This window comes from Oryzias melastigma, linkage group LG20, assembly GCF_002922805.2.
Source record: "Oryzias melastigma strain HK-1 linkage group LG20, ASM292280v2, whole genome shotgun sequence".
In the NCBI taxonomy this organism is placed as follows: Eukaryota; Metazoa; Chordata; class Actinopteri; order Beloniformes; family Adrianichthyidae; genus Oryzias; species Oryzias melastigma.
Window position 1 is genome coordinate 22,276,767 of NC_050531.1, and position 26,696 is coordinate 22,303,462.

Below are 26,696 nucleotides of genomic sequence, written 5' to 3' on the forward strand. Positions count from 1 at the left end.
ACACACTACACACCAAAGCATCAAACACAATTTTCAAAATGTAAGTTAAATGTACAAAATTCTTGACTCTCCAGTCAAAATCTCACTTTAGAGTCATAATGAAGACTCAGTCGTCAAAACTAGCAACATGGATCAATCACAACACACTACACAACAAAACACTTGACACTAGTCACAAAACAGTTCATCAAGAATGGTACCTCTCCACCCACCCCCAAGAAATTAGAGAAAAATAGTATTCAGGTTTTTATTTTATGTTTATTTCATTTTCAGCCACAAGATCATCTGTTATTTTCTTGTTGAATTTCTATGATTGATGCAGATTACAGAAACAACTTGAACCTGCTGAGTTGAGGGTTGACCTCTTGACCTGCTTCCCTCATGGTCATTCCATAAACCAACATGTGGTCAATAACTATGGTCTGGATCTCATCAGATACCTTGTTCTTCATCTGAGTCCAGGTTTTGGTGTGTGTTGGGGTCGTTCTCTGTTATTCATCTTTAAAAAGCTGATCAATTGTTCCAGAACTGTCTTTATTTTCACTGTAGTTGATTAGCAGCAAGTGTCTTCAGTTTTGACCAGTTGTGTGTTGATGGTGATCGTTGTGTTGGAACAGAGTTTGAGTTTTTACTCTTTGTGTTAAGTTTTTGTCTCTTGTGTGTTGTGAATGCCAACTGTGTTTTAAACTTGAGAATGTGTCTTGAGTTCTGCAAAGAGTAGATTAGAGTTTTGCAAATAGTGTTTTAGGTTTTGACTAAAGAGTGATGTTTTTGAATAGAGTTAAAGCAGTTGATCAGATGGTTTGGAGAATGACGCTTAGTGTTTTAGCAATTGGGAAAAACTGTAATAAAGTTCAATTCAATTAGTATGGTGCCAGGTGTTTCAGCAAAATACAAAATCACTTGTCTTTTTCTGTCGGCTTAACATTTAGCTGAAGTAACTTTTTTTTCCTGCTGAATTCAATCTTTTGTGTCAAGCAGAATTTCAGATCAAACTTTGGCTGCACTGGTTCCTGTCTGAATAATGAGGCCAAAGAGCACCGGGTCAACCACAAAGCTTTTTTCATTACAATGTACTCTTGCATCAGTGTTTTTTTTGTTTTGTTTTTTTTTTTTTACAAAAAGACAGCATTTTACAGCATGCAACACAAAGAAAACCCACACAAAAATTGTGTTTGTCCAGAAAAGACCGGATCTATAGCTCAGAATCATCCGGGAGTGAGGAGAGCAGTGCCTCATGTGATGAAGGTGTGTTTCAGTCATTTTACAGCTTTGTGGTTTTATTGCACTTATCTGTCACTGACTGCCACAGATCTGCCTCTCTGTTTGACTTGTAGGTAAGGTGGATGGGTGTGCACTGATCCTGCTCTGGCGTTTACGTTTGTTCTTTAAAAAAAAGAAAAGAAGAGAAGAGAAAGAAGCTGCATTGCTGAGGAAAAACTGTAGATAATCCTGCTGGAAGCTCAAAGAAAAATTGCTTCCACTACTTGATCTAATGATGATCCATTTCAGCAGGAAAAGCTCTGCAGTTTTAACAGACTGGCAGCTGTATTGAGAACTCTCCATCTTTGTTTTACTTCTTGCACTTTGAATTTCAGAGCAGTCACATGATGTCACTGAAAAGGAGATGGAATGACAAAGTTTGGCATGCATCTTCATCAAAGTCGTTGTCTTTGCTCTCAGCTGCAGGAGTAGCCTGATGCTTTATTTCAGAAGCAGAGCTAAGGTGGGGTAAAAAAAAAAAAAAACATTACAGAGCAAAAAAAAACGTTTATGATGTTGTCCTTTGTTACACAATGATTTTGTCTACTTTTACCAAGCTGTTGTCAAGCAGCTGCTCCTAGGAGCGCTATGCAAGAGTTTGTGTGCATTGTTCATCAGTTTGTGAGTGATGTCCCTCGGTTTGTGTCTTTCTGAACATTTTGCATCAGTTTTTTAGCAGTGTGCATAAGTTTGTGAGTGTTGTGCATCCTCTTGTGGTGTGCTACAGGATGTGGATTGATCTGAGCTCTGACTTTAAAGAGTTGTCAGGTGTTTAAACAACACAATCCTTGACACCTGCAGGGTTTGGGTTCAATTTTAGATCTACACACCAGACTGCATGCACACAAATGATTCTGTACAAACAACCACAGGTCTGTGAGAGAGGAGCACACAAAATGTGGGTTTGAAACCCTTCAGTGCAGAGAATAAGGATTTAGATGTCACAGAAGGAGAGGAGTGACACAAGTCCAGTTGAGTTTCTCTTAGTGCTTCTTAAGGTGACTTCCTTTGTCATACATTCACTGTGTTCCTTCACTGCTGTCCCCAACACTTTCACTCCAGCGGCTGGAGAAGTCCAGGCCCTTTCCCACTCGCCTTCCTGCTCTTATGCCGCTTTTGGAGCCGACTTGAGGACCTCCTCCACTGTCGTGAGCCTGCTGGACTCTGTAAGCCTCCCTCAGGTTCTGTGCTCGCACCTCTTTGCTGTGGATCTCCTCAACAACTCGGCTTGGGAACCAGCCCTTTTCTCCATCATGGAGTCTTTCACCCATCATCCAGCCTGTAGCACAAAGGATAATGAGATCCACAGCGGAGACCATGCTCAGGAGCAAGAACTTGCTGGCTCACGTACCATCGTTGGTTCTCTCGAGAAGGTTTAAAACATCTGCCATCTCGATGGAGATCTCGTCAGACTCCTGAGCAGTGTATGACTGAATACACTGGACCTGTGGAGAGTCTGAGCATACAAACACACTCTGAGTTCCTGCCTGCACACATCAGCAGAACTGTGCACTGTGGACCGGCCCCCCACCTGACTGCTGAGAACCTGCAGACGTAAAGCGGGTGCGCCTGTTTGGGGTAAGCGCGCAGATCCACCGTAGCTTATCGCTCCTGTGAGATCAATGTGATCACTGTGATTAGTCACAAACCTAACCTCTGCTCCACCCTAACACAGGCAGCCTCACATTCCAACAAATATTTTGGAAAAGATTCAGCCATCAACAGCATTTGTTCTGCTGACAGGTACAGTTGATAATCACAGAGGCTGCAACAGCACACAACTCATTACAAAAAGCTTTTATAGGAGTGTCTGCATGTCTCAGAATAGCTTCTTGGGGGGCTAGGGTACACACATGTCTTCAGAGTTCTAAATATCAGGGAGAAAACGAAACAAAACAAAAAAACCCTTCCCAAGAAAAATAAAAAATTTCCAAAAAGTGTTTGAAACTTAATTTTTCAAAAATCCTGAAATGTGTGCCTGACTGTGGACCAAAATATAAATCAGTCTAACACGCTGGGCTGGAAATTTGGTTAAAAAAAAGGGCCATGCATGACTAAAAAATTACATTTCCCTTTAATTTTCTGTTCTGTGTTTACAGAGTGTCAAAATCCTTCCTATTCGTTTGACTCATGTCTGTATTGTTATTTGAAACAAGACTAAAAAACAAACAGTAGATGGCAGCACAAGTTCAACGCTTTTCCTTTCTTCTGTGCCAGAGTTTATAACTTTGCATTTACAGGCTAACCTTTCTGCTCTCTTTGGGGTCCAGATGACTCCACCCACATATTGATGTGTGATTCCTTCCATGACAAATGTGGACAAAGGTGGGCAGGATTTTATGTCTGCCATGGACATTAGTGAAACTCAAAAATCAATGATAAAAAAAAGTTCAGCGCACTGTCTTATGGTCCAGATGACCTCACTTATAATGTAAACAAGCTAAGGAGAGCGGAAGGGTTAAATAAACCATAGCAAAACATTTACTGAAAATGTTGGAATTGTTTAATGGAAGCTGACTTTTTATCTATTAAAACTACACTTGAAAATTTTAATTTAGATTTTAGCTTCCAGTTGAGATTTATTAGTAGATTCATTAAAATCTACTAAGAATTCAAAGAAACTGTTACGGTATCTTGTAGAAGACCCCAAAAGCAGGAAGAAATCGAACAGATCCAGAATGACGAACAGATTCAATCACAGGATGCAAACTCAAACACAAGGCCAAAGAAGACGCTCCCCCCACTGGGTGAGAGCAGGAGGGAGAGACCTTGAATACAGAGACCTAAAGGAGATGATTGCAGGCGGCTGTGACCTTCTCATGAGATGCCTCAGCCAGTCTGCAATGAACAAAACCGAAACACAACACTAGGGGGCGAACCATAAGAGAAACCTGAAGGCTTTTCCTGCAGTGTTCCACTCTGAGCTACTCACGTGCTGGAGGTCTTGATCATGTAGGTCACAGTGCGATCCTCCTGGTTCTCCAGCATCTTCAGGTTGAAGACAAAAGCCAGTTGTTGGCCCTGGTCTTCCAGGTCTTCAGTCCTCAGCATGGCACGTGTGCATGAGTCCAGAACCTGGAACTTGTCCCCACTGTCGACAAATTTGATGAGCCCTTTGAGCTTTCAGATTATTTAAACATGATCCTCAGATAGTCTTTGTTAAAAAGGGCAAGTTCAGAAGTGCCACCTGCTAAATAGACACTAAACTTTTATTTTTTGCTGCTAATCAAAAACAATGTACTGAGACATATTTGTAAAGCTTTGTGGTTTTATTGCACTTATCTCAGGAGGACTGTCACTGACTGTCACTGACTGCTTCTCTGTTTGACTTGTACGCCATTTGTACAAAACCTTGCAGACCAGTGTCTTTTAAATTTAGCTTCTTTATCTTGGGAAATGGTTTGTTCTCTTCTTTTTTTTTGGCTTGAAGGGACCATACCGTGCAAAGCCAACTTTTTGAGCTTTTAAGTGTATTATACTGTTCAATTCTCACCACGATGCGGCATTTTGATCTGTTCACGCATTTCTGAGTAACGCTAGGTTCACATTGGAAGCGGAAGTGCCGGAAAGCACAGCCGAGTGAATTTGTGTTGTGAAGCAGTGTAGTGATGGCCAAGCTTACTAATGGCAGACACATGTTATGTGGTGCAGTGGTAGGGCGGTCGACTCCTGATCAGAAGTGAGCGGGTTCGACTCCCACCTTGCCCGCCCATGTGTTGAAGTGTCCTTGGGCAAGACATTGAGCCCCGAATTGCCTCTGGTGGGAGGTTGGTGCCAGTGTTCGGCAGCGGAGCCACCACCAGTGTGTGAATGGGTGAATGGGTCTGTGACTGTGAAGCGCTTTGGGCCCTCGAAGGAGGGTAGAAAGCGCTATACAAGTATACAACATTTACCATTTATGTGCATCAATCTTTGAAAAAAATGTGGGCGTTTATTTTTGTGGGGGAAATGTAGCGACTCTAGGATGATGTCAAGAAATGGGCGGCAGCCACATGCAGCGGCAGGCGGAGCTTCAGGAATCGAGTTGTTTTACTAACAGGTAAAAAGACTTATGAAAAATAACTACTATTTCATAATTTTTTGTTTTTTAGTGTTCCAAAGATAATACATAATCATATATATGGATATAGTTTACTCTGAAAGGATGAAGAAAATCATGGTAGGGCCCCTTTAAAGTTTCCAGAAAGCTGCTTCTACTTTTATTAGTACCAGCTACAAATCAGACTTCATTGCTCCTCAGACACGGTGGGGGACGACCGCCCTACATTATTTACGTCTCAAACACAAAGTTTCTTTTTCTCACTACCTTTTTAATTGTGTATTGTTTATTTAATTTTTCTTCAACCATACCATGGTCTGTCAGTGATGTCTGTAAATGTGAATGTTCAGTGACTTTTTTATTCTGTTGAAATGAGAGTTTTCTGCACCTTTGAACTAGTCATGGACTACGCAGGGGTATTCAAATCCAGGCCTCGAGGGCCGGTGTCCTACATGTTTTCCAACCAACCTTCCATTGAAGCTCCTTATTGGCAGCTAATTTCCAGGATCAGGTATGTTTAGCCAATAAGGAGCTTCAATGGAAGGTTGGTTGGAAAACATGTAAGACACCGACCCTCGAGGCCTGGACTTGAATACCCCTGGACTACGGGATTGTTAACCACCAAAAATAAATAGATAAAACGGGTATTGTCAATTGATTTCAATAAAATTATTGTTTATAGACATAAGCAGAGGGTCCAGCATTTGGTACCCCAAATGTGATTTTTTTTTTTTGCATATCATCTTCTGGTTCTGTGACAGCCAAAGAAATCTTGTGGCTTTCCTGGTTTATTTTTCTAAAGAATTTCTCTCAATGCTCTAATGCAGTCACTCAGAGGTAAACTGAGGCTCACTGAGGAAGGGTTGATCTAAGTGGAAATGTTGCCCTAGTTGGAGGCTCACCTGCGCTTGGTGATCAGCAGGAGGTTGTTGAAAAGGAACAAGCAAACGGGCTGGTAGAGCTTTCGGCTCCTCATGGTCCTGGTGCTCTTTGGTCCGCACATGAGCTGCACTTCACCCTTTTTGAGCAGCCAGCGCGAGTGTGAGATGATGGGCACAGACTAGAATCACACACATCAGAGACACACATCTACTCACACATCTTCTCTACACAAACAGTTTCAGGTCATTAGTGTGGAGAATGTGCACATTTCTGCTGCTAATAAAAGCTGCTTAGACCAGTTTGACCAGTCAAGCCTCCTCTGGTTTCATTTTTAACACATAAATGATTTATTCTTGATTGTGTAAAAATGTGAGGAAGAAGCATTTTTTATGATTGCTTTTGTTACTAAAACTGATTCCACATTTTGGAATTTAATAGAAGAAGTATTCATACTTCACACGGATAAATAACACTTTTATTTTAAATCATTAAGATCTTTACATTGTTAACTTGATTCAAGTCAATGGCTACATGGGAAATCTTTCTCTGAGACAGAATTGTTTGTTATACGCAAATGAAATGTTACCTGTTCATTCACTAACTTATATCAAGTGTAATCTATGAGATCTGTAAGATTTTGGTTATCCATTGTGCAGTAGGTCATAATGCTGTCTGCAGAAGTTTAGGAATACATTAGCACAAAATCCAACATTCCTGAGACTATTTGTTTTAAGTAGTTTAAATGAGAGAAATAAACTGAAGACAAGAATAAATTCTTTCTCTTATTTGCTAAAGTGAATGTTACTAGACGTTAAATTGTACCTAAATGTCCATCAAAGTGCACAAGAGAAAGCAAACATGTCCTATACTGAACATTTGTGGGGGGTTAGCTTCGATGCCTGAAGAGAACTAAATTGTTGGTGCCAGAATGAGCTCTTTGAAAAAAAAGAGGATGTCGGTTTGTGTCAGCGATGACTGACTTTTGACGTGTTTTATTGCTGGTTGTGTTCCTTTTGCGTTGCTGCTGTGTCTGCACACTGTGGGAATGTTTACATATGAGGAACACTGTGATGCGGACTACAGACAAACTGGTTTCAATCGCTGAAGGCTTCTTTGATGTGGTTGAACCAGACAGACAGTTCAAGTCTAATTGTTTTTGTTAGTCTCTGAGGCAGAGTATCTCCTGAAAATCACAATTGCTGTTTAAATGTTTGCTTTGCGTATTGTTGTGCTGGGGGTGGCAGAACAGTTTCTCACACAGTTTCTTCCTTTACCTTTGATTTAAACTCCAGGGTTTTCTCTATGCTGATCAGTTCCTCTGTGCGGCTCATTTTTCGCACACCCTCGTTACACTCCTGCACGATCTGAGGACACAGTTCAAACTGTCACAGTGCTGCGGTCCACTGCTGTTTCAGAACAACACCAGCCGCAGTTTCAGTGAAACAAGAAATTTGGCCAAAGCCTGAACTTAAAAATCATTGGAGTTTTCTCAAGGATCTCTTTTTCCCCCCAAAACTGTTGCTTTGGTTTGTCCAACAGCAGCTGCCTTAAGACTTTAGTTCAAGAGTAGCATTCACAAACAGTTGATGGTGAAAGCATCCCTGCAGCCCTCCCTCACCCTTCAGCGCCGCTCACCTGCTCCAGCTGCTGATGGGCTTTGATGGCATTTGTCTCCCTTTCTGAGTGTTCCTCTGCTGTCTTCAGGATGTTCTGAAGCCACCAGAAGAAAGATTGATCAGCACCAAAAACTCTCTCTCCAAATCCAAATGGAAGCTCTTTAGGTTTGAAAGGAGAAGTCTATACCTGCACAAGGAGCTTCAGCCGTGTGATTCTTTGAAAAGGAAGGATGAGGAAGGAGGTAAAGGACAGACCGCGGACACAAGGATGTTTCTCCAATGCAGCCATGGTCTCTCGAAAAGCCTGATTTTCCTCTCTGAAAAGAAAACAATGGTGAGACCATTTCAGGCACTCACATTTACTCTTCAGATCACCAAAGATCCAAAAAGCAGAAAAATAACATTTATTTTTACTTTGGTCTCAGTGAGGTTCTAGGTTTTTCACTTTCATCTAATCTTAACTGGTGATTTAATCTCCCACAGCCAGGAGTTTGGTCTGTGGTCCACACAGTCAGTTTGAAACAAGAGTTCAGTAAAATGATGGGAAAATGTTTCCTCATAAAAAGACAGGTGTCTCTGCCTTCTTCATGGAGCGAAAAGAGAATCACGTCTCAGACTGATTCTACCTGACACTGAAAATTACATTTACACAAGTTTAGAAACACTCGGCTGTGGAGTAACTGAAACACAACTATCCATCCATCCATCCATTTTCTTGACCGCTTTGTCCCTTTCGGGGTCGCGGGGGTGCCGGAGCCTATCCCGGCTACTGAAGGGCGAAGGCGGGGTTCACCCTGGACAGGTCGCCAGTCTGTCGCAGGGCCTCAATCACACACCCATTCACTCTCACAGTCACACCTAGGGGCAATTTAGAGTCACCAATCCACCTACAAAGCATGTTTTTTTTGGACGGTGGGAGGAAGCCGGAGTCCCCGGTGAGAACCCACGCATGCACGGGGAGAACATGCAAACTCCACACAGAAAGGTCCCAGCCGGGATTTGAACCGGGGCCTTCTCGCTGTGAGGCGAGAGCGCTAACCACTGCGCCACCGTGCAGCCCTGAAACACAACTAACGGGTCATAAAGATAAAGACAGCAATATCAGACGTGTCTTTCATGCTAGCTAGCATTAGTCCAAATGAAAAGTGACAACGGTATTCACATGTAATTTTGTAAATACTGCAGTCAGTTCTGAAGTTTTTTTCTTGGCTGCACGGACCTGGAGGAAAGGTTAAGGTTAGGAGTACGGTTCCGGTTCGGGTTAATGTCCCAAATGGTTCGCGATCGCAGCTGCATCTGCACCCATACTGCGTTACAGCTAGTGGGACTTCATTAAATACTGCTTGGGATACACTTAAAATACATGAAACAATGGAAGAATCTGCATGTTGGCTGCACCTATTACGTGTCGCTAACATGAATTTCCATCAGCTTCAGAAGTGGTCACATGTAAATACGTGCAAATAACATCAGCCTTAGCAAGTTACCTTTGAAGTTTGCTATGCAGGACGACACATACAATTTAAATCCTTTTTGCATTTTTATTTTGGAGTATTTTGCTAGAAAAAAGATCAATGTGCCTAACATTGTTTATAGTGACTCTTGTTGGCTCCAAAATACATATTTTAAACCCCACATACTTCACTATTTCCACATAAACAATAGCCCACTGCTCCAACCAGAAATGACTAAGCAGTTATGTACAGAATGTGGAAGTAGGTCAGGCATGTAGTCCATTTTAGAGTTTATCTTCTATTTTAGCAACAGGCTAACATTTTTGGCTAATTTAGTTTACTAGGGAATTTTAGGCTATTTTGAAGTTTAGCTAGTATCTAAGCAATGAGCTAGCTTCTTGGCATCTACTAAAGTTTTTTGGGCTAATTTGGAGTTTAGCTAATATTTAAGCAACACACGAAATGTTTTTTGGCAAAATTGGCATGTATTAGGGATTTTTAAGCAATTTACTACTAATTTTCAGAAATTTGGGTCAACTTCAGCACTCTATCATTTTTCTTTGAATAAATTTCCAGTCTTTTAGCAAATTTAACATTTTGCAAATAGCTTTCATTTTGGGAAAAATGCTTCAGCATCTTCAGTTTACTTTCAGCAAAAAGCATTAGAACTAGCTTTATCCTTTACAGGGTTGTAATCATTTCCTCTGATGTGTGATTGTTCATGTCGTTTTACTGTACCTGCATTCAGTTACTTACAGAATGCGCCTGTAGGTCTTCTCTTGGTACACCTGGTTGATAACGTAGGTGATAAAGACTTTGAAGTGCTTTTCTGCGTGGTGAGAAACAATGTCACACACATCAGAAATCAGAATCGCCTCCTCAATTCGGTGCTCCAAATCCATCAGGAACCTGAAAGCATTAAGTCACTGTAATCCCATCAGACTAAAGCAAGTGAAATTTTTCAGCACAAATTCTTCCTACCTTTCACTGGCTTCCATGACTTCCTCGATGTTGGAGAACAGGAAATGCATGTCAGACTGGCTGAGAGTGTTGATCAGGTTGGGGTTATGGAGGAAGTGTGTCTCTAGGATCTCTAGACTTTTGTAGTATGAAGCTTCTGAGGTAACAAGCTCAAACATTGCCTAATGTAAGAAGCAAAGCAAGTTATTGGACAATGTTGTGATGATGCCCACAACTGCCTGAAGCTCCCACAAACAGCTTGTGAACAGATCCACTGATACTTTATAACAAATCTTCATTCACTGACTATTTCTTCATCTTATAACAGATATTCCTGGAATTCTACCACTGTCATGACCAACTCATTTATCCTGTCTTAAAACAGATGTTATACAGATTTAAAATTTGTCTGTCCAGTTTTATCCCTGGTGCAGTTATGAACAAATCTCTTTTATCATTTAACAGATGTGTTTTTGTGTTTGTCTGTCTCTGTGCTGCCCTCTCAGACCATGGCAGACGGTGGGTATGAAGGAATTTGTCTTGGTGGTAATTTTTTTTTTCCCATTCCAGGCCTTAAGGGCCTTCAATTAGCAGCTTTTCTAGATACCCCTGCAGCATACCGGCTGTTAGACACTCGTGTAATGCCAGTGTGAAGCTACAAAGCCAATTTGAGCTAAAAACAAACAGGACATTGGCCACTGGGGCTGGAGTTCAATTCCTGGGATTTGATGTTCAATACAAATATCCCCTGGAAAGCCCCTCTAATGTGATCTGATGGTCTCTTGTGTGGCAGACTTCCAAGGATCTGCACTGAACTTAATTATAATGATCTGCCATGTTTAAATATTTTAGCGTTATTGGATGTTTCTTGCCTTTTGTGTTGCAGCTCGGCTTCACTTTATAAAACAAACTAAATTCAAAGAAAAACCAAACTACACTCAATCCAGCAGGCCATTTAGTGAGTATTTAATGTTTTTTGGACTGACTGAGGATTAACTGTTCTCCTAAGAACCAACTAGGACTCAACCTTTCAAAAACTGTCCCCTTTACTCCACCAGCATTTATAGCCCCCCATGACAATTTCTTTTACTTTAAAAAACTGTCAGGATCTGTGGGTTTTTTCCCTCTGGGCTTCCTGTTTCTGCTCACTCCTGTTTCCTGATTGCTGATTCAACACGGTCTCAGTAAAATGCGTACATATTCCACTACTTTGCACTCTGAAATACCGTGTATAATATACGCCAAACACACTTTTTGCGTGCATATGATACGCAACGGTTGAGAATGGGTTGCGCCGGCGTACAATATACACGAGTTTTTAGGTTTCGTTTTGATCACGTGGTCAGAAATCCTCCGGCTCTTTTCTAAATGACGTTGTTCCTGGTTAAGGTTAGGATTACGGTTATGGTTAGGGTTAGAAAAGCAAATTGTTCGTTTGTGGGGCTGTCTGTGATGCTCACGCCTCCACCAGGGGACGTGTCAATCGTGGAAAACACATTTTAACACGTTTAGGACCGCGCGTATTATATGCACGCAAAAACCGATTTTGGCGTATATTATACACGGTATTTCCCAAATCGTGGAATATGTACGCATTTTACTGAGACTGGGCTGGCTGATTCCACACAGCTGAGCTCTGGACTATTTAAGTTTCTCTCCTCCTTACCCTCCCTGCCAGTTCGTTGTGCTTTCTGCCAAGGTTCAAGTCTGCTCAAGCTCTTTCAAGTCTGCTCAAGCTCTCTCAAGTCTGCTCAAGCTCTTTCAAGTCTGCTCAAGCTCTTTCAAGTCTGCTCCCTCCGTCCTGCTGGTTTTGACCCTTTTTCTGGCCCTGGATTTTGATTCAAGTCTGCTCCCCTGGTGTGTTGCATTTCTGGATTGGACCCCATGTGTATGACCCTGGTCTGGATTTTACAAGATTCTTCACTGCCCTCCATCTCCATATTGATGCCCCCAAAGTCTACTCTCCTGGAGACTCCCCTGTGCATCTGGCAGCAACAAAGTTTCCACACCACCTTGAGCATAATAAACTGTATATATCTAGCCTTCAGTGTGCTCCTCCTTGGGTGTCCAACTCAGTAAATTCTGACAAAAACACGCTCCCAGTTGTGTTTTAATAATATTTATGAAGATTTAATCAAAATCCCACAACATAAATGTCTGAAACAATTTCTGTTTGAATCGAAGCCTCTGTTTCCAAATATCCTCTGAGGGGGCGTGGCTTTTGGAGCTGAGCAGCTCCGCCCATAAATATATACCACTGGATTAGAAATCATGTGACATACGGCGTAACAGACATGCAGCATTACTATGCGTTGAGCCTTCCCGAGTGATGAACAGAGAGGTCTGAATACATACAAACCACAAAAGGGGACTCAATGTTTTGCTATCATCTTCAAAACCATGACAACAAAATAATCCAATGGAGATGAATCATCACAGGATAAGAATCACATTTTAATAGAGAGAAATCAGTCTGGGAACCGTGAACTATGTGCTACAGTGGGAGCTAGCAAGTAGCATGATAACTTGGGTCATTGTGGATTTCTTTAACCCTTTGGAACCTAGGGACTAAAGTTTAGTTTTTGTCTACTTTTTATTTTACCTCTGTATTTTCAATTTGACAGACTACTTGCTTGCTTATCTGGTATCACTTTAGTCAGCACAACCTCACCTATGTGACTTGAACTTTATTTTGTTATTTTTCCAAGTTGTATTCACATACTAAACAGAATCATACAAAAACAGAAAACTCCGTCTGAAAAAAAGTGTTTAATTTTGCTGTGGAAAACCACAAAATATTCAATGAACCATTTTCACAACATATAATGAAAAGCCTTAGGTGTAACTTCAAGAGAACAGCAAGAACAAATATCACAGCAAACTAATTTACATGTTTTTCAATTAAAATGTAAGGCAAAATTCCAGGCGACATTTGCTGATTTATTTGTGCCACATGTAAACGCATGTTTCTGTTCCGCTGAACACATAGAGGCACATCACAGGCCTCACATTTCTGTGCTGGGTCCTTTCTGATGTCCACATTCAGGCAGTGTCTGCACTTCAGTCTGCCTGTGTGGCTTGAGCTTCCAAGCTCAAATGCAATGGGCACAGGCAGATGGTCTGCTTTCTTTCATAGAGGAACCCCCCTCTTATTTACATCACAGAGCTGACACGTCAGCTCTTCCATTAAATCTTTATGGTTCATTGCCTGCACTCCCTTGGCACCACACATTTCTCAGTGTAAAATGTAGGCGTTGGTTGTGCCAATGTCCAAGAAGTGCAACAGCATAGCCGAGTGCCAGCGTAATGTCTTCCTGTGTTGAGTAGTACTGTATCAGCTAGTCAAACAAGTCAACTCCACCCATGTTCTTATTGTATGCAATGACTGGTGCAAGGCAGGGGAGGTCCTTCATGGCCCACCGTCCCTCATTGTCCTCCATCATTCTTTTCAGTGTCTCAAGAATGAGCAGCATGAATTGTGGAGCACACAGACACCTCTCTTGTGTCCATCCATTTTACAAACAAAAGTGGGCCCTCCCTGATCCACCTCATAGATCCCCTGGATGATTTTGTAGTTTAAGCATTTGCTCCTCCTTAGGCGAATCCTTTCCTGCACTCTCTGTAGGTGCTGCATGCTCCAAACTTCAAATTGTGAAGGTCAAGAAAGAGTTTGGGGCTGCTGTGAAAATTGTCCATGTAGACATGGTACCCGGTGCCAAGATGAGATGGCTGGATAAGATCCATGACCAAGTCACAGGACAGGCCATGGTCACTGGAAGCTTTACTTTTTCCTGTGTAGATGATGAAATTTGCAGTGAAGCCACTGTATGACTCTGCCAGAACAAACAGCTTCAACCCCATTTGGTTGATTTATCTTTCATTTACTGAGTGATCCCAGTTTTGGCTTTGGTTGCAACCATTCACTCATACTGCTAGTTCTCTCCTGGGATGGTAGTAAGCTCGGCATGCATTGAGGATGTCTTCATACAGCAGCCTTATTCTGAAGAGCTTGTCATGGTCCGGTGTACCCTTTTTGTAGTCATTGGCCATGTCTTCCTCTGTATCACTGAGGTGAATGTTAGAAAGAATAGCACAGAACCGATCTCTCACCATCACTTTACTGGGAAGGACAACAGATGGAGCATGGTCCTATCTCCACTAGTCCTGTATTTTTGGTAGGGAAACCAGGGCCATGTCCAAAAGAAGCCCAAAAAAGTTGAGCAAGTCCTCTGGTTGCACTTCTGTCCATTTTAATTTTATTCCGGAATTTTGACTTTTTTTCACAGCATTTTTATTTGTTTTTTCACAAATTTTCCTAACTGTCTCAGTGGCAAAGAATAACAGACAAAGATCTTTAGGAGTGTAGTTTGAAGCTGATCCAGCTGGACTCCAGGTGTTCTCCTCGGCTAAAATCTGCTGACAGCTGGGGGCGTGTCTAGCTTCACCACTGTCTTCCAAGATGAACGGAGTGTTTACGCGAGCAGGGGCGCCGAAAAGGGAGGGCAAAGGTGGCTGATTCTAGGGGCCCAGACTGGGGGGGTGGGGCACAAAGGCCCCTAATGCAAATTTTCCACTTGTTAGGTTCCCTATAAAAGTTATTTTCATGGGACCCAAAAATTTTGCAGCACACTGCGAGGTGCACATTGGAGTTACTCTATTTTTTGAAAGCGGTTGATGTGGTTGAGAAATACCTGTTTTCATCCTGCTTCCCACCCAAAATGAAGGAAGGATCTTCATCATTGTCCTGACAGCTGTCAGATTGCTCAGACTCCTGGGCTCGTGGGGAGTAGGACCTCTGCTTTGCGCCTCTAAGCTTCTGTGATTTCCCAGGCGCGGTGGTTTTCCCCGTTGACAAAGACATGCCCTCTTACTCTCCCTCTGCCTCCCAAAATGAAAGCTGTCCTCCTCTACCTCCTTGTCATCAGAGTCCTCTGATGACAGCTCTGAAGCCGGCATCTGTTCCTCCTCTTCGATCTGAAAAAGTAGCTCATTTTTTAAGTTTTAAAAGATCGCTGGTGTCTATAAACTACAAATAAATGTCAGTTTTACTTTCACATAGTAAAAGAGTAATTATGGAGTATTAAAGCAAGTTGAAATTTTCTTGGTTCCAGAGGGTTATTTATTTATTTATTTTAATGTTTGACTGATGAAACTGGATGGAACTGATGGAAATTCCCACCGGTCACATGTAATAAGTATGGCCAAGATGCAGATTGGTGCATTGCCCGTATGTCCTAGGCGACATCTTGCTGCCAGTCGCACTTACTTTTTTTTTTTTTTTTTTTAAGGAATCTAATTATTCACACATAATTTTCTAAATACGTGCTACCAGAGTTGAACATCTTTTTGGTCGTACAGACTGGAGGAAGCCCAGCTAGAATCTGCAGCCTTCACTTTCTGCCCAGTGACATAAACACTAAAGAGAGCAGGCGTTACGGAAGGAACTGTCAACGCAAAACTAACTAAATATGTTGTTTCAAAGTTTCTTTTTTCATGATGGTAGATTTTTACAAGTGGTTGCTTCTCTAATTTTATTTGTATGTGTATTAGAGGGGGTCTAGTTTGTTCTTTTCGGGCGGCCGTGGTGCAGTCGTAGGGCGGTCGACTCCTGATCAGAAGTGAGCGGGTTCGATTCCTGCCTTGCCCGCCCATGTGTTGAAGTGTCCTTGGGCAAGACACTGAACCCCGAATTCCCTCTGGTGGGAGGTTGGCGCCAGTGTTCGGCAGTGGAGCCACCACCAGTGTGTGAATGTGTGAATGGGTGAATGGGTGAATGGGTCTGTGACTGTGAAGCACTTTGGGCCCTCGAAGGAGGGTAGAAAGCACTATATAAGTGTCTGCCATTTACCATTCTTTGTACAGCACTTTGAGGTGTTTTTAATAGGAAATGAGTCTTCCTCCGTTCTGGGTTTGGGTAATAATCATTTACAAGCTCAGTTCTATAGATTATGAGACAAAATCTGTTCATTTGACAGCAGTGTGTTACCTGTAATACCGGAAAGCGCAGTTCCTGCACTATTTGCAGCTTAATTTTTAGAGATAATAAAAAAGGAAAAATATCCCACAACATCAAGGATTTTCTAAGCTGTATTCCTTCATGTCTTACAATGAAACAGTTGCATTCTGTTGACGTGTAGCATAGCAATGGCGTCTGTATGCGCACGTCTGTCTATAACAGCGAATAGGCAAGGGCCAATCCAGTAATTTATATCAATGGCTCCTACCTGATCCCCCCCCCTCCAGAATTTTTTCCTGGGGGTGGCCGCTGGGGGGACACTTTAAATTTTGGGGTGGCACACCAAAACATGACCTATATTTTCTAAAGTCATTCTACTAAACAACCTGTAGAAAAATATCAGAAGATATCAGCTGATATACTTTGATCTATTGTGTCTATATTTCATGTTAGTAATGTGCATAGATGAATAAAAGTACAGTTAACATTTTGAGTTGCACAAAAATGTTGTTTTATTTTCCAGTTAGACAGGAATCACCATGGACTGTGATGCTTGAAGACGATTTTTACTGAGATCAGCCATGAAACAGTGGGACTGAAGAAAAGACAGGAAGCAGAGCTGGAGGTAGCAGAGATGAAGATGCTGAGGTTCTCTTTGGGAGTGACCAGGATGGATAGGATCAGGAATGAATACATCAGAGGGACAGCACATGTTAGAGGTTTTGGAGATAAAGTCAGAGAGGCCAGACTGAGATGGTTTGGACATGTTCAGAGGAGAGACAGTGAATATATTGGTAGAAGGATGCTGAGTCTAGAGCTGCAGGAAAGAGGTCTAGAGGAAGACCAAAGAGGAGGTTTATGGATGCAGTGAATGAAGAAGAGGAAAGTTTGCAGAAGACGGTTAGATGGAGGAAACTCATTGGCTGTGGAGTCCCTGAAGGGAAAGCCCAAAAGGAAAAGATGATTTAAACACACTGAGGAGAAAAATGAAATTCTCCATGGAAAAGTTATAAACTAGAAAGTAACTTTAAAAAAGTGCATTAGCAGATGAAGATCTACTTTTCCTCCATGGAATTCAATTTTCCTCTTTATCCATTTCAAAAGCATTCCAACCATTGTTGTTTCACTTGGTGCTTTCTTCTTTTGTCTTTACTCTGCTCATGTTTTGCTGCTACTGCTGTGCACTTCAGAGCCCCCCCCACACACACACACACATTGCGCTCTGCGCAATCTCATTCTGTCCATGCACAACGCGTATTTGACCATTCAGGTACGGCTTGAAGAGAAATAAAGAGAGATGACGACAGAAAGATAAAATAATAAATAATTATAATAATGACCTGGCCATCCCCTGCTGGCACCCCTGATCCCCCCTGTCTGATTATGATAGCTCTGTGTCTCGTTAGTGTAAATCTTCACCGCTGCTACATAAAAACATCCATCAGTCTGGGTAATGTCCAGCCGTATGGTTCTGATCCGGATGTCAGCTGGGACGAGGTAATTGTGATCAAAGTTTTATTTTTTCTTCATTGTCATGTACGGACTTTTTGTCTGACTTAAAGTTTGCTTTGATCCACTCCCCCTTTGGACCTTTGAACTCACAGGTGGAGTTCTCACTGACAGGTGAGCAGACAGACACTGATAGACCAAAAGCATGCTGATCTACCAGCATGTCAGTCTTCATCCTTTCAGACCTGGCTAAACATGTCAAGGCTCTGCTGGAGCTGCAGAGTGATACAGCACACCAACATGTTTGACAGGTGGGTGGGATGTCTCCATACCTCTTGCATTATGATTTCATTTTGTGACAGACGGCTGAGCAGGCCGCTGCTCTGCACAGCTTCCAGGTTCTGCCACAAGCTCAGTGAGTGGGCGCTGTTCCTCAGCTGGAGCTGCAGTGCTGGCTGGGATGTGCTGCCACCCGCTTCCGCCTCCGTCTCCCCTTTAGACCCTGGATAGAGGTTCTCTTGCTGCCGTCGTTGCTCAATCTCCTGCTGCTTGGATGTGTCTCTGTATTCCTGGTACAGGAAGGCTGAAGTGTGAAAACATAAGGATGAGTTTGTTATGCAACTATTTTGATTAACCCTTTAGCACCAGAGCTCCATTGTTTATGTTCTTTGATTTACTGTAACTTTTCAGCCATTAAATGGTGTATACTTGTATAGCGCTTTTCTAGTATCCTTGAAGGCTCAAAGCGCTTTACAGTGACAGACACATTCACACCCTGTGGAGGCACCACTGCTGAACACTGGTGTCAACCTTCCACCAGAGGCAATGTGAGGTTCAGTGTCTCGCCCAAGGACTCTTCAACATATGGGTGGAATCGAACCACGAGTCTTCCAATCAGGAGTCGACCGCCCTACCGCTGCCCCACAGCCAACCGGTTCAACAGATCAATCAACATAATTCCAGCAGATTCTGAAAGAGAAAAGCGGCTTCAGAATCTGTTGGAATTATCGTGTTAGTGCTTGAAAAGTTACAGTATGTTAAAGATTATGTGTTTAAGTGTCACTGATGACGTCTCAGGTGTTAAAGGGTTAACATGTCGTTATTTTAATGTTTCGTCTTTCTGTCAGTAAGCTTTTCTATCTTCAGCAGACAGAGACCATTCCTGCTCAAGGACGGCTCTCTGCAGCAATGTGAAGAAGAGTGTTACTTTGTTTTTATTACCATATTTTTTTACCATCATTTTTAATAATTTTGCATTTTGTGGTACAAGCACCAAATTTGGCATGGATGTACTTTGGGATCCCCTCTTTTAGAAAAGCGCGTTGGCTACTAGAAAATCCAAGGTTTTAAAATATATACAATGTAGGTACCCCTCAAGTGAAAAGACAGCATTTTGTGCATGAACAGCACATACTGTTGAGACCAAGGCAAATATACATTGAATATTTGGTAAGACTTTAGATGAGGTGCGTCAAAACACTTAATACAGTGTGGACAAAGATAGGTAATACATTTATTAAGCTTGTAAACAGTTTTTGAATATGACCTTTATAAGCAGCCTCACTTTGGATGTTAATGAACTTTATTCAGCTTGTCATTGGTAATAAATGTCTTACTAACATCCTATAAACACATTATTGTCTTTGTTAATGGGTTAATAAAGCCTCTTAAGGAATCTTATTACAAAGTGTTACCGAATATTCTTGTAAAAATTGTGTATATGGTCACCCCCTTTACAAATGACCACCATTTTGTAAGAGGTACATCAAACCACAAAACACAGTTTTGTCTGAAACACCAACCTAACCAGCTCCAGTATTGGGGTTTTTTGCATTGCGTATTTGTTTGATTGTTCAACTATTTAGTGTTCTGTCTTGAACTGCTCCTCCTTCATTCCTGGTTGCATTCATGTATCACAGATGCAGCTCTTGCTTGGTCAGGCCCTCAGGGTCAGGCCCTCAGGTTACGTAAACGTGTTGGACCTTTATGTTGCTCTTTGCCACCAACTGTAAACTTTCTCAGACATACAGTAGGTCTGATGGTATATTCCCATGTGTTGCTCGTTCAGCAACACACCATACGTGCATTCATACTGTCGTGTTCACACCAAACCAGCACCTGACAGGCAGGGAGCAGCAGGGAGGGGGATTCCTGTTTTTATTTTTATTTTTTTTGCTTTCCCACTGTCTGCTAGTGCTTGTCCGACGCCTACAGTTAGAAGAAGCTTGGTGTGGAATGTCAAAGCGTTTAAAGCTTGTGAATCTTGCTCCAGGATTTTTTTTCCACAGCTCTTTTATATATGAAAGACTTAGGCCCAACCCTAAATCTTCCTTCTCCCTTCCCCTCCATTTGAAGGGGCATTTTTAGTGCAAGTGTGTCTAGAAATCTTTTTTTTAATCCCATCCACCAAGCGGCGGGATGCAAAGTCCTCTGTCGCGAGGCTAAACCTTGTCACGGTGAGACGCTCTTTTCTTCAAGTGGAAACGCTCTGAAGCACAGAAGTTTACATTTAAATGTAAGTAATGACTTTTTGTTATAGCATGACCTTTTTAAAGTTATAAAACTGATGTTAGGTATATTTGAGTGCTGGAAGCTCCACGCTAGCGGACAGGCGATAATTCCAGTAGATTCTGAAGGAGAAAAGGGTCTCGCTTCTACAGCAATTTTGTTAAATGTGTTCAAAACAATTGAAAAATTACAGTAAATCAAAAAACATAAACATTGGAGCTCTGGTGTTAAAGGGTTAAGCATTCACAGAATCCTAAAAATAACCAAGGTTTATCAGACTCTTTCTTCAGCCCAGTGCTCTAGGGTTAGAGGTATCCAGCATGAGCTTTTGAGTGTGACCCTCACTACCTGTGCATGGCTACTGCTCCAGAGCAGTGCATCTGACATTGAGGTCTGAAACTTGGATCTCTCAGAGATAGATTTCAGAGATGCTTTTCAGGTGAAGACGGCTGAAGATCTTCTTAAATGGTTTTCCATTAAGCATATTGCAAAGTAGATTCTCATCCTGTATGAAATTGCAGCATCGTGTACCAACTACCACGCAGCAAACGAGGAGGAAGCAGAGCTGCATATTTACGTGTCTCATGGAGGTTCAGGTGGGCTGAAAGTTTGGCGATACATACTGTGTCTCTGCACAGCTCAGGTCCGTTGTGTAATCTTTCACTGTCATATACTGCAGATTGGTTTAGTGGGTGTTGAGCTTGGCAGAGTTACATAAGAGGAAGAGGAACAGGGTGGAGGAGGAGCATAAAACATATTCTTGCTCTGGACTTTAAGAGTTATTGTTAGCTCTAAGGTCAGCAAGCTTGCTGCTGCTAGCAGGAATCAGAAATGTCAAAATGTTGGAGCCTATCAGCATTTTCAAAGCTACTTTCATGAGCAATTTTGACGTATGTTTGTATATAGGCGATGTCATGGCTTGTGCGGGGGTGTGGAAGTGGGTAGCGTTAATGAGTTGCGGTTACTCACCGACACTTTTGATGAGGTTGAGACTGTGGAGCGCTGTCTGAGGGCTCTCTCCATTCCTCAGCAACCTGAAATCAGAGCTAAACATTTAATTTTTAATATTTTTATTCACTGGAATGGAAAAACTTCAGATTTACATAAACACAGTCCCTCTGTCGCATCCTCAGATTTCTGGTGAAAAAGTGAAGGAACCAGAACTCACATTTAGATTCAGTGAACTTATCCACAATTTCATCAGTTTTAGCTGTCAAACAGAATGTCTTTATTCAAATGTGGTTAAAACTGACCTGTGGTTGGCGTTGTGGCGGTCTGCTTCATTGGAAGACGGCTGTTGCGAGTCCATTCTTTGCCCAATCTTCTCCTGGATGCTCCAGGTGGAACTTCTCTGCTCGGGTAGTTTACTAGCTGCTGGGTTGTGGAAGTTGTGAGTCCGATAGGAAGGCAGGTCTGTTGTGAAGTCTTTGTGCTGGCTGATGGAGGCAGCTGACTTGTCCACCCTCATCCCTCCTCCCACTCCTCCTGTTCTGTCCACAGCATCCCTGTTGCTTGAAGCTTGCCTGCTTCTGGCCTCACCGTTGCTTGGCAACGGAGCTCTGAAATGATGGAGCCGGGGCGATTGCTGTGGGCTGGCTCTGAGATCAAACAAGGGAAAAGTACTTGTTCTACATGAAAACACTCAATACATGCATCTCTCCCTTCATCACACACATATTCAGAATATTCAGATCAGGGATCACATCAGTGTTTTTGTGTTACACCAAAGTACTGAGGTTGCACTTTTGTCATGTTCCTATATGTGCATTTTGTACTTTCTGACCACCAAAAGAGGAGAGCAAATTGACAAAGGATACAATGCCCTGCCGTGACTGACCTACTCCAGCTAAAGTCTGGGTCCCACCAAAACAGCTTTCTATGTTTCTGGTTGCTCAGAGGAACTGTGGCAGCAGACTCAGGTGAGTTGACCTCCTCCCCTGAGGCACCAGAGACTTTTTAGATCACCGTAACATCAGAGATAATGTGGTCAAAAGAAACATTGTGACTGTCAGCGCAATTGCAGTTACTTATCACAGCTGTTTGAACTTTTACCAGAGCAGTGCCCTGTATGACGCAGCTTTTTACCAGATGGTTGGAGTTGTGGGTGGAACCACATTTTTTATTAGTCTTTTTTGACAGTGATTCCACACTGCAGGCTTGCAGTTCACCTGCAAACAAATGCTCTAAATGTTTTCTCCAGCTGGAGGCGCTGCCCAGTGTCCCCCTAAATCTGTTTGAGTTGTTTGGTGTTTATATGGTGATTGGGGGGTCTGATCCAGCTAGACATGGGGGGTGCAGCAAGCGCCTCTGCAGACTGATCCCACTTCATAACAAGGGCTGCATCCATGCACGAGTGCAGCTATCAGGGCGGCACAGCTTGAGCTGAGCCTTCCATTCTGCGGCTTCAGGCTTTTTCCCAGCAAAACAAGAAGCTTTCTTTGGATAATCTGCTGGAGCTGCGAGGAGCCTTGCTAAGCAGCACGGGAACAGTTTGTTTCCCATGAGCACTAACAACAGGCACACAGCATTTCTGCAGCATTCTTCAGCTGTGCTCGGAGCATCTGACTCACAGAAAGCTGGAAACAAAAGGAGCTGCACTCAGATTGGAGAACATTAAAGGAGCAGCTGCTGTCTGCTTTGTTTCCCTACACAAATGCAGCGTCATGGAGGATTACTGACATTCCGGATTATGCTGTGTGTTTCTGCCTCTTAGTTCTCTTCTCCAGCCACACAACTCCAGCTTTCTCCAATTGAAACTCCAAGACAGGCAGAGCAGCAGATCAGTAAATAATGATATATTTTTCCTTCAAAAAAAAAAAACTTCTGCAGGCCTGCACAGTGCTTCATCATCTTCCTCTGGGGGGCATGTTCTGCATGGGGAAGCTCTGGTGAGTGGTTGTGGAGTTTGTGTGTGTCCATTTTCAGAAACAGACTTACTGTCGATCCACTGACAGCAGTGGGGGTTTCTGGTGAGAGGGGGCTCCTGCTCTGTGCTCCACTCCAGAACCTGGAGAGAGGGAGGCAGAGGAGCTGTTACTGATCTTGTGAAATTATGCAACACTTTTGAGGTCTTTGAGCAGAAAAAAAGCTGCTTCATCTGAACAGAAAAGGGTGTTTTTTTTTTTCAGATTTATAGAGGTTTACAGTAAAGACAAAACTGATGAGACCCACAGTGCTACACTAATTCTATCACAAATGTTTGAGGTTACTTGTGTTTCCACCTGTGTCTGAAAGTAAGAGCACACAGAACAATCTCACGTGAATGCAATTCTTCTCAGGTTTCTTAGATCTCCTCCCTCATTCACTCTGCAGGTCATGCCACCTGATTCTTGTTTCTTTTGCAGAGCTGCATTCACAAGCATGAGCTGATCAAGGTGCACTAAGTGTTTGCTGTAGGTTCTAGGGCAAACCCGAGTCAGAATTTACGGTCCAAAACAGAAGTGAAACCTAAAGGAACCTGGTTCCTGAGGTCAACTCAGTACCACCAAGAGAAGAGCTGCTCACCACTCAAAAATATAGATTTAGATTAGATTAGAAATTCTTTATTTCAAGTAATCAAGAAAAAAAATGCATGTGCAATACAATCAATCATTAGAAGTTTACATCCATAAAGAATGTCAAACACAGGATAACTGGACTACATTCGCATTTCTTTTACATGTATTATCATTATCTGGTTCATAACTTAAGATCAGATATTTATATCTTTCCAACATAGATTCAGACAATTATGAATCCTCAAGTAACAATAAATCACATGATAATGTAAGTAGATATAAACTATTTCAGACTTTGTCATTGCACATGCAGATCTATTATCAACATTCAGACAAAACATACACATTATTTTTGTTAGAAAACAATCCTTAATATAAATTAAGTATCAAACATCAACAAAATATACTGCTCAAAATGAAAGGAGCACTTTAAAGAAACACATTAGATACATCAGATCTCAGTATGAAGTTGGATATCTATACAAATAACAACAGGGCAGTGTCTTAGGAACAAAAGGATGCCAAATCTTAATGGAAATAAAAGTTTTCAGCCTACAGAGGCTCAATTGTGGAGACACCATAAAGGCCATTCGATTGTTTCAATTCCTTCATCCTCCAGGTACTGCCTGCATACTCTTGACACATGAGGCCGGGCATTGTCGTGGATTAGGAGGAAACCAGGACCTACTGCACCAGCGCAGGGTCTGACAATGGGTTCAAGGATTTCATCTGGATACCTTATGGCAGTCAGAGCACCATTTCCTAGGCAGTAGAGGTCTGTGTGTCCCTCCATGGATATGGACGGCCCTGTCCAGCTCTCCCAGAATAACCAGCAGTCTCCTGAAATCTCCTCCATGTTCTGGAGATTGTGCTGGGAGACACATTAAACCTTCTTGCTGCAGCAGGTGTGGATGTGCCATCCTGGAGAAGTCGGACAACCTGTGTGTACATATGTACGTATGCAGATTTTTTTTTCATTGGAAAAGTCATTATTTTAAGGCAAGTATTATAGGAATGTAAGCTGATTTTTTTATTTTCAATAAATCATTCAAACAAATCAGGTAATACAAATTAATAATGTATACAGATCATTTTCATTTGAGAGTTCATTAAAGTATTTTCATGGGAAAGTCATTCACATGAATCAAGTATCAATAATCAAAAATATGCGCTGATTATTTTCATTAAAAAGTATTTTTTTCACATAAATCACACTTTAGGACTCAGAGTGGAGTGAAATGCCCAAGGTCAAATATCCTTCTGCTGCTGCACATTCACAGCCGTCCTAATAAATAAATAAAATAAAATATACATTTTCACCAATTTGTCATTATTCCCAAGATCATTTAGTCCCTTCTATAATGTTACATTTAACAATAAATATTTCTACTCAAAGTCTCAAAAACTGATGTGAAATAGTCAATTTACTCAACTTTTACTGTAAATAGTTTTGACTGTAGACAACATTATATCAAACATACTTCTTTGTCATTTACCCAATATTATATCAATGAGTTTACATGGTAATGAAGCTTTTCTAGGAAGAATGCATCATTTTAAGACAAAATATTTAACATCCAACACATTTCAAATGTTATTTTTATCAGCACCAATCCTCATGGTTTGAGTTTGAGGCTGTTTAAAGAAACTGTCTTTTAATATAAATGAGTATTTGAGTTTATATTGAGAGTAATGATTTCCTTGGTCTTAATGGGGTGTTCTTGTGTGTATATCTGTTTTAGACTAATTTAGAGAAATAAGATAAAAGTTAGCAAATTGAATTCCAACGTCTAGATGATCAGTTTTCAATCAACTCAACCAAACAAGTCAGTGAAGGTTCTCATTCACCCAGGTGGATTGGTCTTGAAGTTGTGTCATAGCATTGGGACCTTTATCCAAGTGGCTCCTTTGAAAAAAAGAGATTTTTAATCTCAACCGGTCTTCCTTGGTTAAATAAAGGTAAATAGATAAATAAAAATCTGTTAAAGCTACTTGGATGAGCGGCTTTTAAGTCCAGTTACTTTTTTACTGTCACTCAACTTCAAGTCAATCGAAAAGGGTTAAAATGCTGTAATGATAACTAATAGATTCAGCTTTGGTCAATGATTCTGGACAAAGATCAGATCAGTCTTCAGAGCAGATCTGGGCCGGATGACAGAATTTCTTCCTCTAGGGTTCCGGTCTCTGCTGACCCTTTAGTTTTCCCCTGTTCTCAGTGTCTTTTTTGACACGCCCACTCGTCTGCTTTAAACTCTTGCTCTTTGAACTTCCACATCATAAATCCTGCTGTGTCAACACAGTTACCCAATCGTCACGAACACGGGCAGAGGAGACACAATAAACACGTCACTGAGGCTGATGCTCAGCTGAACCCTGGCCTGCAGCCAAGCTAAACACTCTCACCAAGGTGTGCCAAGCAACCTGCGTACAAACAAGTTTCTATAGCGGCTTTCTGCGTAACTTCACTAAAATTAGAAACAGCAGCGCGAAGCAGAGAAACTAGCCAGCGCATTTGTTCCATCAAGACTGTCCTGACGTTCCTTTCACTTCTCACCAGGCAGTCTCTCAATAAGTCTCCAGAACTGCCTACTGTTCATACAACTCAGATGTTAATTCTATTTTAGCTCCTCTGCTGCAACACTTTTGTCTTTTTTGCTCAGACTGATAGTGGAAGAACCTCCTCCTTCTTGTGGAGTGTCTCACCTCCACACAGATGTTTTTCAGATCTGAAGGTCCTAAAGGTTGGGATAGAAGCTCTCATCATGTGGTTGAGTTGAATCTCAGCTGTGACTCATTTCTTAATGACAGGGGTCATACTGGTCAAGAACTGGTGCTTTATGCAGGACAGGTGCCTGTCACCACTTTGCTTAAAAAAAAGGGTCTTTTTATCAGGTCTGCAGCAGCTGAACCATTTATGTTCCCCAAAAATGATCCACAGCGCATGTGAAGGGAACAAGCATACAATCCAACCTCAATTGATAAAATGAAGTCAACTATGAGCACTCTAACCAATCCTCTTGGGTAGAATGGAACTTTTGGGAGCCATGTACAGACAAAGCAACTGTGGGCTAG

At 41.9% G+C, this 26,696-nt stretch overlaps 1 protein-coding gene across 3 annotated transcripts in view; it reads right to left on the bottom strand.

Moving 5' to 3' along the window:
* Positions 1-238: 238 nt before the first annotated feature.
* ngef (neuronal guanine nucleotide exchange factor) overlaps positions 239-26,696 on the bottom strand; it is a 32,915-nt gene continuing 6,457 nt past the window's right edge. The window contains exons 2-16 of one of the 3 annotated variants that reach the window (XM_024280386.2): positions 23,065-23,134; positions 21,381-21,725; positions 21,097-21,173; positions 17,952-18,202; positions 10,236-10,396; positions 10,112-10,163; positions 10,011-10,042; positions 7,988-8,117; positions 7,820-7,894; positions 7,459-7,548; positions 6,205-6,362; positions 4,196-4,354; positions 2,795-2,874; positions 2,615-2,719; positions 239-2,542 (exon numbers count right to left, since the gene is read on the bottom strand). In XM_024280386.2, coding sequence (XP_024136154.1) covers positions 2,283-2,542; positions 2,615-2,719; positions 2,795-2,874; positions 4,196-4,354; positions 6,205-6,362; positions 7,459-7,548; positions 7,820-7,894; positions 7,988-8,117; positions 10,011-10,042; positions 10,112-10,163; positions 10,236-10,396; positions 17,952-18,202; positions 21,097-21,173; positions 21,381-21,725; positions 23,065-23,134 — 2,045 coding nt within the window. In that variant the 3' untranslated portion in view covers positions 239-2,282. Of the gene's footprint in view, positions 2,543-2,614; positions 2,720-2,794; positions 2,875-4,195; positions 4,355-6,204; positions 6,363-7,458; positions 7,549-7,819; positions 7,895-7,987; positions 8,118-10,010; positions 10,164-10,235; positions 10,397-17,951; positions 18,203-21,096; positions 21,174-21,380; positions 21,726-23,064; positions 23,135-26,696 lie in introns of all 3 variants that reach the window. The other 2 variants (XM_024280384.2, XM_024280385.2) reach the window with 2 other exon arrangements.